We start from the raw sequence: 14,869 nt of genomic DNA, 5'->3' as shown, positions 1-14,869 counted from the left end.
GAGAGACAGAGCATGAGCGGGGAAGGGGCAGAGAGAGGGAGACACAGAATCCGAAACAGGCTCCAGGCTCTGAGCTGTCAGCCCAGAGCCTGATGCGGAGCTCGAACCCACAAACTGGGGGATCATGACCTGAGCCGAAGTCAGACGCTCAACCGACTGAGCCACCCAGGCGCCCCCACGTTTTTTTTCTTAACATCCATCTTGTCGAGATCACCAGGGACCTTCCAGTTGCTAAATCAACGGTCGCTCGTCGGAACTCACCTTTCCTGTCCTACCGGCAACATGACACAGCTGGCCAGTCTGTCCTCCTTGAAACGCTTTCTTCATGTAGTGTCCTGACGCCACACTGCACTGATCTCCTTTTCTTCCTTCACGTTTATTAGAGCACTGTTTGCAACTCCGAGAGCCATCAGAGATGCAAATATCAGCAACCCCCACAACTAACACAGCAGGGGCCAACCCAAAACAAGCTGAACAGCAAAAATCTGGCCACAATAGACACAATCAAACGTTCAAAACGCCATGAGTTCATATTGATACTTTTAAAAATCTCACCGGTGACCAGTTTTGGAGGTTGCTAGGGCACCAACTCCTATTAGACTAACTGATAAATACAGGGCAAGAATCAAGCATCCGTTCTTTCATAATTTTTACAATACGATTTTCAAAGTGGGGGCTACCGACCAGAACCAGGGCTCCAGGGAACATCTTTATCTCAGAGCTCCATGCCCACCTGCACACACCTACTGGTGAGGGACAGCAGACCATTTGGGAAAGACCAAGTATTTGATCCATTTTCTGGTAACTGCTGGTGCTCATACCAACACTTCAAATTTGAGAAAGACTCCTACATCAGCTTCACCTCTCTCTGGTATAGACTGTAGAAGGGTCTCATATCACTAAAAGCAACATCTTTTCACAAACTAATTAGGCTCGAATGATCTTTAAGAATCCCTGTAGGGGCGGCCGGGGGCCCAGTCGGTTCCGCATCTGACTCTTGATTTCAGCTCAGGTCATGATCTCACGGTTTGTGGGACTGAGCCCATCAGGCTCTGTGCAGACAGCACGGAGCCTGCTTGGGATTCTTTCTCTCTCCTTCTCTCTCTCTCAAAATAAATAAATAAATAAACATTAAAAAAAAAAATTCCTTTAACACAGCTCATCAGCTTGGGCACTCCCTTTCACCCATGGAAGAAATATTTACTAAGCACCTGTTATGTGCCAAGCATAGTGCGGAAAGAGACAGGGCCCTACCCGCACGTAGGTTAAAGGTTAGTGGACTAAACCTAAGCCATCCGGCCTCTTGAAATCCTTTCGGAATAAGACAAGGAGTAGCAAATTACTAACACACTCAAGCAGTGCTCTGCCAAGCACTTTATACGTATTATCACATTTAATCCCCGTGACAGTCCAGGGAGGTACGTAGGATTCTACTTTACATGTAGTAGCAAGTGTGTGCACACGTGTGTGTAATTACAAACTGAGGCGTGACACACTTGAGTGACTCACTCAAGGTCATCCATCTAGCAAGCAGTGGGACTCCAGGGCTCTCTCCAGTCTACACTCTCAGCCTCCACACTATAAATTCAAGCCCCCCTGGCTTAGTTCAGTCTGAGTACCAAAGAGATCTTGACTAGCCTGGCAAACGAGGGCAACAGGCCATTCTTGGCCAGCAGACCAGAAATACTGTCCGGCACTCAGCACCAGAAACGACAGAGCTGGAAGGGACTACGGTCCAGGCAGAGGTCAAGACCTGGCCCATCTAGAGAGGTTACGGATGGTGACGTCGACTGGCAGGGTGGTGGGCAGGACAGGTGGCCCTTGCTCTGTCACAACAGCAGGCAGACAGGCTGTGGCGGCGGGTGGACAGAGGCGGTGGGAGGCACCACCCTCTGCGCATATCTCGCGCTGTGAAGAGGCTTGCCCTGCGCCTCCACTCCCAACACAGAAAAGCCTGGGGCGGCCACTTTCTCTATACCTTTGTGTCCCCGTCCCTGCCAGCTGCCTTTGCCAGTCGGCACAAGAGCCCACTGCTGCTCCCACATCCCTGAATCTCAGTGTGCCGCACTCCTGTGCCTCTTGAGTACTCAGCCCTAAAGCCCAGCCCGTGGGCCTGGGCACTTGGGGACCAATTGAGGAGTCAGGGCTCCTTACTGCGGCCAGAGCGTCTCATATTCCCTCCCCTCACCTATGAAATGCGGGGATAATCACTGCCTTGAGCAGACTTTGAAATTCCCATCAAGTCAACAGCCTCCCTTTCTTCCTGCTGAACTTGAATGTGGGATTGAAATAGCTGACAGATGATCTTTGCTTAAAACGTGACAAAATTCAGGGCACTTGGGTGACTCAGTCGGTTAAGCATCTAGCTCTTGATTTCGGCCCAGGTCACGGTCTCGTGGTTCGTGGGTTCGGGCCCCGCATCGGACTCGGCACTGACAGTGTGAGGCCTGCTTGGGATTCTCTCTCTCCTCCTCTCTCCGCCCCTTCCCTGCTCTCGCTCTCAGAAAATAAATAAAAACTAAAAAAAATTTAAAAACTTGACAAAATTCAAAACAGAGAAGAGTCCACAATAACGATGCCAGCCATCATCAGGCCCCATAAATCAATAATGTGTTTAAGCCCAAATTCCCCGTGAGGCCTGTAGCCACAGAGATGACAAAGAGCAAGATGTCTTTCCCCATCAGCTGTTCCATCAGCTCAGGAACAGAATTCCAACTGGAACTCCTGTGTCTCCAGAACTGATCTTCCTTCCTTCCCAGACCCCTTTTACCCTCACACTCTTCTCCAAGCTGGTAGCCTTGGGCCCACACTGTGTGTCACAGGAGGAATGGCCTGGCCTCAACCTATGGACTTCTTTTGGCCTTTTAAAGATCTAAATGAAGATACAAAGAGCAGTCTGCTTTCTAGCAGTTTCATTAGAGCAGCCTTGCGATGAGGCTCCACCATTCTCTCCATCCGTCCTGGGGACTGCCTCCCAACCCAGGCTTAGCAAGGAGCTAAGTGTTAGCTGCTTCCTTTCAGTCATTCAACAAGTATGTATCGTGGAGCTATTATTGGTGCCAAGAACAACCCTGGCAAAGAAATTAAATAAAAGGCAGAAAAGCAGGATTTGGAAATGGCTCTATACTCCCTAATCAATCCTCAGCACATTTTTACAGCCAGCCAGCCTGGCCATTGAAGGTAAGATTCAACATGGAATCTAGCAGTCACCGACGCCTTTGTCCCAAACAAGAAGCCGCCTCCTACATGTAGTGTTAAGGCAGGCGGCCAAGACGCAGAGCACAGAAAAGGATTTAATTTGAGGAGAAACTAACAATTAGTCAGGATACATACTTAGGACGTTCATTAACACTAAGCGAACATGCCAGATATTCAATTCCCTAAAGAAGTTTTCCTAATAATTTTCCATTTCCAACCCCAATTTTGATGGTCTGAAGAAACAAGGCTTCAGGCTTGTAGTAAGGTGAACTAAGACCTTAAATATAAAGAATTTTCAAGGTAAGATTAATAAGAATGTGTTTAAATTATAAGTTTATTGGACATAAGATATATAGGTTGCTACCAAATAAGGACAACCTATATCTTACACACAAAACATTTTTATATGATTAAGTTTAAGGACAGTCTCTTTTTTCCCTAAGAGGAAAGAACATCTATATTGACCGATCCAAGATGCATCATGAGATAATCAAACAGTTATTAATAAAAGAAACTCAATATAGCAAAAATAATTTAATCAATGAAGTCTTGGCAAAAAGCTTATCATTGAAGTCTGTCGGCTGGTTTTTCTTTGATGCTCCAGCTGGTCACTTACTTAGTTCAGCCTTGAAAAAAAAAAAAGAAAAAAGAAAACAAAAAAAAAAAACCGCTGAGGAGAGGTAAATTCATGGTGCCACAAATCATGTCTCTGTTATTGTCCTGAGAAGATTTCACAGCTTTCTCTCTTCTACCTTTGCCTGCTCCCTACCACCACTTCTCAAAGCAAATGTGTTCTTTGGGAACATGGCTGTTTTCCAGTTGCTTGGAGAAAAAGTCTGTCATTGGAGGTGGGCCACAAATATAGAACAAAGTCTCTTTTGAAATATGATCTCTTATCTCCTTCTCCGTTATTCTTCCTTCTACCAAAAAAAAAAAAAAAAAAAAAAACAACCAGAATCAACAGCAAATAAGCCAGACATGCTTGTACTGAAATGAGGAAGGACTAACTACCACTCAGCAACTGTGTCTGTTTCCAGGAACTCCAGCTCAGGGAGTCTAGTGCTGAGGCCCTCACACAACGGCTCCTGGCGGTAGCACCGGGCGCCAGACCCAAGCGGAGAGTGCATCTCTAGGTTTCCGGCAGGCAAAGCGGGAAGCTCGTCATAATGCACTCTTCAGACAGGGCCAGTTAGCTTACTAATCTTTGGTAGAGATTCAGAGCTCACTTCGGCAAAGTAAATAAACTGGTGAAAAATCTTTCCAAGCAGGGGAAACCACGAGTAGTTTAAATGACCATGAATGGCAAATGGCATCGATTCAGTCAAAGCTGGAATATAAATTCTTTGTAGGCATACTACAGCGATGACGCAAAGGTCCCCTTAAAAAATGTGGAAAATACATTTTTAACATGGGCAGTAAGAAACCTGTATATAGTAAGTAAATCTCACTGAATCTGTCCTTACTTTTCCAAGATGAGTCACCCCCCAGCTCCCCAGGTAGTGACATTCCTAGGCAGCAACTCCCAACGGTAAAGCATCCACACTCGACCGACTGGCATGTCCTCCAAACAACCACGTGGAGATAGTCAAAATATCTTCAGGGGACTCACCCGTGATGTATGGCTGCAGTTCTGAACTGATTTGTGTAGTCTGTTTGGTAACATGCAAACTGCAAGCAATCTTCTCAGGAAATTCATTTACTAAATCGAGGATATTTTGCTGGAATGTCAAACATATTTGGTCACGCTACAATTTTAAAAAATCAAAACAGATGTGCACAACCCCTGCCGCTGAACCTCGACTCCCATTCTGCACACGTCTGCCACTCTTCCTCTCTACTTAGAGAGGTATTGTCTGCAGCCTACCAGGCCAGAGCATTCAGAGTACAGAGGGCTATTTGGCTTTAATTGAAATCTGAATATGCTAACAAGCATATTACTAACTCTCCGGGAGTTTTTTCTTCTTCCTTTTTCTCAAGCATTGGCAATTAAGCAGCAGTTTCACTGACCACAGTTGTGTCTTTTAACTGTTTCTGTTCTTTTGTTCATCCCGCAGCTGCAAAGCAATCCAGAGTGAAAGCCTTCTCCTGTCAAACGTACTTAGTTTCAACAGATGCAACCGACGGGGGCTTCATTTGCCCAGCGGGTCCAAACTCTGTGCCTCTCACCTACTCCTGTAACACACGAGCCCACTTGTAGGTCTCCTGACTCGACGGAATCTCAGGGATGTGGCGACTTTTCTGTTCATCCGCCTCCAGATTCAAGCCCACCAACCTGCCCTAGGCCTGTCACTTCAGTGGGCGCGTCCTCAACACTAGCTGTTTCACTGTCCGGCATAAAAAGTGTTGGTTAATTCCCATCTGAACATGATAAAGCCTTGTCAAGCCTTTTGGTGGAACAACGGTTGCAGAGAAGACAGAACTAACGGAAGAAAGTTCCATGGACGACTAATACCATGACACGAGTTTGCTCACGGCAAGCAACGAGACATATGTTTCTTCCTTACCTTAAAGAGGAGTTCACTGGTATTTTTTGCACTGTAGAAGAGCTTTATCGTTCCAACCTCATAGCCGCTTCCTTTGTTCACCCGGTCTCTGTGGAGGTCTGCCGCGTGCCGCAGGATGGACAGCAGAGGGTTAATTCCGACTCCTCCTGCAATCAACACCAGGTTTCTAGAGGCATCTGCAGGCTGAGGGTCAAAGAAGAACTCTCCACCCACTCTCACGGCCACTTCAGAGTCAAGGGTACACTAGGACAGGAAAGAAAAGATCCGTTAGTCCTTTGTGGCACAGGCCTTAAATCTAATGCTCTTCTTTAATAACACAGACTGTGTCTACCTTCTGCATGTTTATCAGTGTTTAGGACTATTTTCACAGCCAGCTCTCAATTGTGCCAGGGCCCTGTGAACTGATTCCACTTGTCCATTATACAGGCCATTTGCTACTCTGCCTCTGTGATCCACACTGCACAGCCACTCCAGTACGGACAAAAGAAGACTCGCGTCAGTAATTTTGCCATTTGTTAACTTCTTAGGTGAAGAGCTGGGTTGTGGAAAAAGGCACTGGGCTCAGGGGACGGCTCTGAAGCACGAGTCCCCTTTTCTCTGCGGCGCTCCTGTTTTCTGATCCAAGTCATGGAGCTGACACAGGCAGGATGGAGCAAGTGTCACTATGCTGCGGCTGCCCTGGGCTCATAAGAGAAGACCCTGGGGACCGGGGGGCTTCCTCCGGGTCACCAGCAGGGCACAGCCAGAGCTGTTGCACAGGCTCGAGGCCAGCCCTGAGATGCTGGTCAGTACTGTCCGCTCTTCCCTGGAAAGGTAAGAATAGACAGCAGAGGATTCACACTAGGAGGGGAGCACCACAGACACCCACCCCACCCGGGTAGAGCGCCTATTTGGTGAGGCCACTTAGACCAGAAATACGATCAGAGCTGAATGTACTGGTCCTCCATGGAGGTGATCCTGCCCCTGACGGGTGTTATGGAAACACGTGGTGACACTTTCTTATCGTCACCATGGTTTGGAAAACCCAACTGGCAGTCAGAGGGCAGGGCCAAAGGTGCGAGATGTCTTGTGAAGTTAGCAATGTCCTCGAGCCGGCTTCTGTTCAGCTGATGGTTAAATTTTGAGCAATTTCATGGACTAGTTTCTACTGGTTGTTTGAAATCGGCCATTGAGGGAGTATCTGCAGCACAGAAATCAGCAAATGCTGCAAATGAGGGCTTTTGTACTCAGAGAGCCGATCTAGCAGCAAATCATTATCTCCAATGCCCAGGACTGCCGTGTGGAAACTTCTGAATGGCCCATGGGACGTACATGTAGGTGAAAACTGGTTCGTAATAATCTGAGACTAGATCCTTTTTTTTACAAAAAACACAAAGCATTTTTTGCATGTATCTAGTGGCGTCGTAATAATCTGAGACTAGATCCTTTTTTTACAAAAAACACAGCATTTTTTGCATGTATCTAGTGGCATCTGAATTTTCCAGAATGTAACCATCATGTGGATTGTACTTTGCTATATCCAGAACTTTACCAAGTATGTTCACTATTCTGGAAAACCACATCCCAGTTGGTAACATGCATGTGTGATGCTTCTGTCACCATAAAGAATCTTACAATCTGCATCTGTAGAGGGTGTACTCATGGTGATTCCACACTGAGGAATAACCATCTGTCTACTTTGTTCTTCTAGTTAAGATATGCCCAACCATTCATACACTTAAACACACAGGGGCACCTGGGTGGCTCAGTTGATTAAGCATCTGACTTCAGCTCAGGTCATGATCTTGTGGTTTGTGAGTTCCAGCCCCGCCTGGGCTCTCTGCTCTCAGCACAGAGCCCGCTTCAGATCCTCTGTCCCCTCTCTCTCTGCCCCTACCCAACTTGTGCTCACTCGTGCTCTCTCTCTCTCTCTCTCACTCTCTCTCAAAATAAAAAAAATATAAAGAAACATATAGGCTCTGATTGTGAATCACTTTTCTTTTTCTTTAAGTAGGCTTCATAGCCAGCATGGAGCCCAATGCAGGGCTTGAACTCACGACCCTGAGATCAAGACCTGAGCTGAGATCAAGAGTCAGATGTTTAACCAACTGAGCCACCCAGGCACCCCATGAATCCCTTTTATTTCTCCTTGGCATTACACTTAGAGAATTATGCCACCCCAAAATTTTTCATGTGTTGATTACACTAACTTTGAATTTCATCTCAGGATAGTTCTACAAAGAGGGCATTGGATCTGACAGGGTTGAGACCTCTAGTTTGGAGAAAATGCACTCATCTAGGAGCCGGAAGACTGAATTTTAATCACAGTCTACGAAGTCCATCAAGTTCCTTAATTTTTCTGAGCCTCTGCTACCGCATCTGTTAAATGGGTACCAGCACCTGTCCTACTCACTTCACAGGGCTGTGGTGGCCGTCATATGACACACTATGGGGAAGAGCTTGCTGGCATCAGGTTCTATTATGAGAGGGTGTTTTAGTCATTGCAGCTGTCACAGAAGAGAAAGCACTGAGGGTGCCTGCTTCCTTCTTCCCTAAAAACGAGAGTCTAGAACTAAAGAAATTTATATCAAAAGCAAAGCTTCGCTCCATTACATGCTCCTGATGCAGATCAACTGAATGAACACCCTCCTAAGAAGCCTTAAGTTATCATGTGCTTTTAAAAGACCAAACCCTCAGCATTCACTCCTTGGCACCTTACATGGCAGGTAGGCAGCTAAGTACTTTTTGACATGAATTGAATTTGGGGCTTTACAACGGAAAGATGTTAAATCTTAAGAGTTAATCTTTGAGAAATCTAAGAAAAAATGAAAATTATTTTAATTCACTAAAGAGGTCCTTTCTGGAAAGTAAAGAATGATTAAATGAAGGGAAATCCTTTCTCAGAAAAAACATCTGAACTGAACAATTTTAAATATATAGGCCATTTTTACATGAAGAACGGTAAGTGGGTTTTCATTTTTGACAAAAGAAATTAGCAGCAAGGGAGCATTCTGTTAGGAATAAGTACAATCTAGGAATCACTACAGTGGCCACCAAAGTGCTTTAAAATGCCCCTTCTTTCCAAGTCTCAAAAAGAGAAGCTGTGATACGAGAGGCTCTGCCTAATGACGACAGATTACTCTCTTTGTACCCTCCCTCCCCATCCTGCTTGCCTGCACACGCTTCTCTTTATTTCCAAGAATATAAGAGAGACTAAGAAATGAGACAGAAATCATTTTCTCCAATGGTCATCTTCGGTAGGACTAGTAATGACAGCAAAGCCTTTAGGGTACTGTTTTTAGAAACCAGAGTATTTTCAAAACCCTAAAGTTGGCAACAACAACAAAACAAGTGCATGCCATCTCCTTAGTGACAAAATAATCTTAAATAGATCTATCTTCTAATTTGCTAGCATCTGGAAAGAATGAAAAGCCATCTTTGTCTTTTATTGATCAATAAAAACTGCCAAGGTAGCATGAACACAAGACTCAAAGTGCTACACGGTATAATATGTAAGCGAGTAAAAGGACATTACCCTCAATTACATAGCCATGTATCTAATTTGGGTATAGATTTTTCTACTTGCGAAATAAACAACTTTTCCACAGCAACTGGAGCCCAGCACACAATAGCTGTCTAGAACCCTTTACCCTGCCAGGAGCCTGAGCCAAAGCAGATAAAATAAAGGAAGACATTTATGGCACTTTATCCCCTGTCCCCACAGAGCAGCCTGCTGCCACCCAGACACTCACGTGCCTCCATTGTCCACTCTAATAGCTTCGTAAGACAAACCCTCAGGAGGAAAACAGCCACCTGAGAATGGTTCCAAGAAAAATCTGACTTCGTAAAGGCTGTTTGCAACTCCCACCGGGCAGAGTGGAGCAGGCACTACAATTAAAATGTGCATTCAAGCAATGCCACAGGAGATTTTCTACCGCCTTTAAGAATAAGTTCCTTCATTGAAATGTCAATGAGGCATGAAACCAAGCAGGGAGCTGTGGACCAGGACCAGGTCAGATCACGTGGGAGGCTGATCACTGGAGGGGACTCATGGAACTAGGAGCCAGGATGGCTAAGCTCATTTTAACACTGAGTGTGGGACACATGGAAACCTTGCTGGTTCCACCCCCATGGCATCTTTTAGAGACTCAGGATGCAGCCTACAGACAGCCATGGGTGGAAAATCCAAAGTGAATCTAAAAAGGAATGCAGCAGCTGAGGACACATGGAAGGAGTGACTCAGAAGGTCAGAGGGTAAAAATGTGACAGGATACACTTAGAATGGAAATGCTAAGGCAAGCAGCTGCCTTACTCTGAACAGATACAACTTGACATGCAGACCCTAATTAGAACAGCTATTTTTTATGCCCCTATATCTTTTTCTTTTTAATTACCTTACAGTAATACATTTTTTTTGGGTGGGGGGAGTACAGTTCTATGAATTTTAACACATACATAGATCTACATAACTACCACAAAAACCGAGATACAGAACAGCTCCATCACCTTCAAAACCTCCCTGTGCTCTCTATGCTCACAACTTTCCCTACCCCTCACCCCTGTTAACCCCTCATCTGTTTTCCATCATTGTATCTTTGTCTTCCAGAGTGTGACAAAAATGGGATTATGGAGTACGTAACCTTTGAGAACTGGCTCTTTTCACTTTACATGTGGCCTTTGAGCCTCACCCAAGGGGAGAGCATCAATAGTTCATCCATTTTTATTGCTGAATAACAATACATTGTTATGAATGGATCACAGTTCGTTTATTCACTCACCCGCTGAGAAACATTTAGGTTGTTTCCAGATTTTGATAATTATGAATAGAACAACGATAGATGTTCCTATACAGGCTTTTAAATGAACAGAGCTTTCATTTCTCTAGAATAAACACCCAGGAGCAGTATTACTAGGACTTATGATAAGTGCATATTTAATTCCGTACAAAACTACCAAATGTTTTCCAGATTGGCTGTATTACCTTGCATTCTTGCTAGCAATCTAAGCAATACAAGGGACTTCCAGTCACTCCACATCCTTACCAGCACTTGGTATTGTCAGAATTTTTAACTTCCGTCATTCTACGAGGTGTGTAGAGACACCGTGCTATATACGGTTTTAATCTGCATTTCCCTAATGATGGTGAACATCTGGTCATTGCTTATTTGCCATCTTACATCCTTTTAGAGAAGTACCTTTCAATCTTCTGCCTATTTTTAAATTATGCTTGTTTTCTTTTTGCTGACTTTCGAGAGCTCTTTATGTATTCTGGATATTACAGATCCTTTCTTGGATATCTAACGTGCAAATAACTTTCTCTGGGTCTGTAGCTTGTTTTTGTTTTTTTTTTTTTTTAATTCTGTTAACAGTATCTTTTGCAGAAAAATGTTTTTAGTTTTGATTAAGTCCTATACATCAACCTCTTCTTTTATGGCTCTTGCTTTTGGTGTCCTGCCTAAGAACACTTTGTCCACCCTCAAGTTCAGAATATTTCCTAAGTTTTCCCCCGAAATTTTTATAGTTTTGTGTTTTCCACTTAGATCTACAACCTATTTTGGGTGAATTTTCAACATAAAGTATGACATTTAGGTCAAAGTTCTTTTTCTTTTTTTTGCATACGGATAAACAACAGTCCCGTCTCTACATGTTGAAAAGGTTACTCTTTTGCCACTGAATTTCTTCAGCACTTTTGTCAAAACTCAAATGGCCATATGTATGTTGGTCTATTTCTGAACTCTTTATTCTGTTTCATCAATTTATGTGTCTATCCCTTCACCAATACCACACTGTTTTCATTACTGTAGCTTTATTTTCACCTTAAATTTGAGCAATGTGATTCTTCCCACTTTATTCTTTTTCAAAACTGTTTTAGCTCTTCTGGTCCCTCTGCCCTTCCAATAACTGCTAAAATCAGTTTATCTACAGCTACAATATTTATACTGGTACATTCCTTTTTGGAAAAGGTGATAAGAAAAGGCCTGGGATAGGATGGAGGTTGTTGGTAAATATAGAAGGCACAGTCCAGAAACAAAAGGGATGGTGGTCAAAAGGAGAGAAGGGTCAAAAAGTAAGAAGACAACTAATCTGTGCTGAGCTCATTCTTTGTTACCAGAGTTCTAGAAGGTAATGAACAGGCAGCTTCTGTAGGATTGTGCTGAGTCCCATGGTAAAACAGCAGTTATTAGCAGCAAATGTGGATTCCCTCTCAGAATCACGTGTGAAGAACTCTCCAGAAAGGCAATAACACCACAGATTCAGCAGCACTCAGCTCTGGGCACGAGCGGGATGCAATCAGAAATTGTTTCCTTTCCAAATGAGAGAGTGATGGTTTAATTTCCTTTGTTTAGGACAGTTAGGAAAAAATAATCTGACTTATAGATGTACCATTTACGAGACATATATACAGAGGCAACTTTCAAAAACTTACATAAGACATAAAATATTTTAGTACTAAAGAGTGTTCAACTCAACACTGGTAACCCAGAAGATATTATCAGTCTTCTTCCTTAATGCATCAAAAGGATTCTGCTTCTTTGACCATTATGGAGTCTGAATTGTGGATATAGGGGCTCTTTGTGAGCATGTACCCTTTTCACTCAAGCCTAGGTTTCTTAAGTGCATGAAGTGAGCTGAACACCAACTTTGTGGGAGGCAGTGATGCCCAGATCTCCAAGTTTAAACAGGTTTGCTCACCTGATTGTGAATCCAGAGAGCAGGGGGGTGGTTTGCATATTTCACTGCCAATTCTATCATCCTCTCTTGTTTTAGCAGTCTGGGGCTGGAGCATATTGAGAACCCACCAACCACAGAGACTCCTGGGATAAAGAAATCAACCCTAAAAAAAAAGAAAAAGGAAATAAACTCTTTCTGTTGAAGCAATTTTAAAAGTGGGCAATAGGTAAGTAAAACTGACAAACTTTTAGCTAATTAAGAAAAAAAAAAGAGAAAAGATAAAATGAATAAAACCAAGAAAGGAAAAAAGGACATCATCACCAACCTTACAAAAATAAAAAAGATTATAAAGGAATTCTATGAACAACTGGATGACAAAAATTTAGATAGCTTAGGTGAAATGGGTATAGTCCTAGAAAGACAGAAACTACCAAACTGGACTCAAGAAGAAACAGGAAATCTGAACAGACCCTTAACAAGAAAATAAATTGAATTAGTAATTTCAAAACTCCCTAGAAAGAAAAGGATAGGTCCAGATGGTACAATGGGTAAATTCTACCAAACATTTAAAGAACACTAATCTTTCACAAACTCTTCCAAAGAACAGAAAAGAACACTTCCAAGTTCATTCTATAAGGCTAATATTACCCTGCTACCTAAATCAGACAAAGATATATAACAAGAAAAGAAACTACAGATCAATATCCCTTGTGAATATGGACACAAAAATCCCAGGAATACTAGGTTGGTTTAACATCTGAAAAACCCAGGTACCATCTTAATAGATGCAGAAAAGGAATTTGACAATATTCAAGAGACTTACATAAAAATATTCAACAAACTGGGAATAAATGGGAACTTCCTCAATCTAATAAAGGACATCTACAAAATATCCAACATTTCACATTGAAAAGCTGAAAGTTTCTCCTCTAAAAACAGAAACAAGACAAGGATGTTTGCTTTTACCACTTCTTTTCAACATTGTACTAGAGGTTCTAGCCAAGGCAATTAAGCAAGAAAATGAAATAAAGAAGCTACAGATGACATGATGTTGTATATAAAAAATCCTAAGGAACCTACTATAAAGATACTATAATAAGTAACTTCAAATAATGTTGCAGGATACAAGACTAGCAAAAATCAATTGTAGGGGTGCCTGGGTGGCTCAGTCTGTTAAGCATCTGAATCTTAATTTTGGCTCAGCTCATGATCTCATAGTTCGTGAGATGGAGCCCTGCATCAGGCTCTGCGCTGACAACCTGGAGACTACTTGGGATTCTCTCTCTCTCTCTCTCTCTCTCTCTCTCTCTGCCCCTACCCTGTGCATGCTCTCTCTCTCAAAAATAAGCATTAAAAAAAAATCAATTGTATTTCCATACACTAGCAGTTAGCAATCTAAATGTGAAATTAAGAAAAATAATTCTGGGGTGCCTGGGGAGCTCATTTGGTTAAGTGTCCGACTTCGGCTCAAGTCATGATTTCATGGTTCGTGAGTTCAAGCCCCACATCGGGCTCTGTGCTGACAGCTCAGAGTCTGGAGCCTATTTCAGATTCTGTGTCTCCCTCTCTCTCTGTCCCTACCCTGCTCATGCTCTCTCTTTTCTCAAAAATAAACATTAAAAAAATTTTTTAAGAAAAATAATTCTATTTATAATAGCATAAAAAAGAATAAAACAACTGGGAATAAATTTAACAAAAGTGTAAGCATTGCACACCATTGCACTACAAAACATTATGGGGAAAATTCAAAGAATATATGAATATAAGAAGACATCTAACATTCATGGATTGGAAGACTCGATAATGTTAAGATGGCAATACTCTCCAAATTGATCTACAGATTCAGTGTGTGCAATACCTATCAAAAACCCCAGCTGGTTTCTTTGCAGAAATTGGCAAGTTAATCATAAAATTAATGTGGAAATTCAAGGAATCCAGAATCATCAAAACAATCTGGAAAAAGAAGTACAAATTTGGAGGACTCATACCTTCTGATTTCAAAATTTACTATTAAGTTACAGAAATGAAGATACTGTAGTACCGGCATAAGGACAGGTACATAGATCAATGGTAAAGAATTGAAAGTCTAGAAGTGAACTCTTAAATATACGGTCAACTCACTTTTGACAAGAGATCAACACAATTCAATGGCAAAAGAATCGTCTTTTTAATGACTGGTGCTGGAACAACTGGATATCTGAAGAAGCTGGACCCCTACCTCACACCATATACAAAAATTAACTCAAAATGGGTCACAGGCTTAAAGGTAAGAGCAAAAATTATAAACTCTTAGAAGACTTACATAGGAATAACTCTTTGCGGCAATGGTTACTAAGATACGATACCAAACATTTTAAAGAAAAAATGATGAAACTAGACTGCAACAAAATTAAATACTTTGTGCTACAAATGATACTATCAAGTTAAAGGACAACACACAGAATGGGAGAAAATATTTTTAAATCATATGTCTGATAAGGGACTTTGACACAGAACACATAAAGAACTCTTAAAAA

At 42.6% G+C, this 14,869-nt stretch overlaps 1 protein-coding gene across 4 annotated transcripts in view; it reads right to left on the bottom strand.

Moving 5' to 3' along the window:
- Window positions 1–3,520: 3,520 nt before the first annotated feature.
- The window catches only part of OXNAD1 (oxidoreductase NAD binding domain containing 1), a 41,303-nt gene continuing 29,954 nt past the window's right edge, over window positions 3,521–14,869 (bottom strand). For all 4 annotated transcript variants that reach the window (XM_007087354.3, XM_007087355.3, XM_015539909.2 and 1 more), the window contains 4 exons: window positions 12,375–12,516; window positions 5,703–5,945; window positions 4,808–4,916; window positions 3,521–4,118 (listed from right to left, as the gene is read on the bottom strand). In XM_007087354.3, coding sequence (XP_007087416.1) covers window positions 3,964–4,118; window positions 4,808–4,916; window positions 5,703–5,945; window positions 12,375–12,516 — 649 coding nt within the window. In that variant the 3' untranslated portion in view covers window positions 3,521–3,963. The remainder of the gene's footprint in view (window positions 4,119–4,807; window positions 4,917–5,702; window positions 5,946–12,374; window positions 12,517–14,869) is intronic.

This window comes from Panthera tigris, chromosome C2 (assembly GCF_018350195.1).
Source record: "Panthera tigris isolate Pti1 chromosome C2, P.tigris_Pti1_mat1.1, whole genome shotgun sequence".
NCBI classification, from domain to species: Eukaryota; Metazoa; Chordata; class Mammalia; order Carnivora; family Felidae; genus Panthera; species Panthera tigris.
The sequence above is the reverse complement of the archived record's forward strand: the minus strand, read 5'-3'. Positions and strand labels throughout refer to the sequence as shown.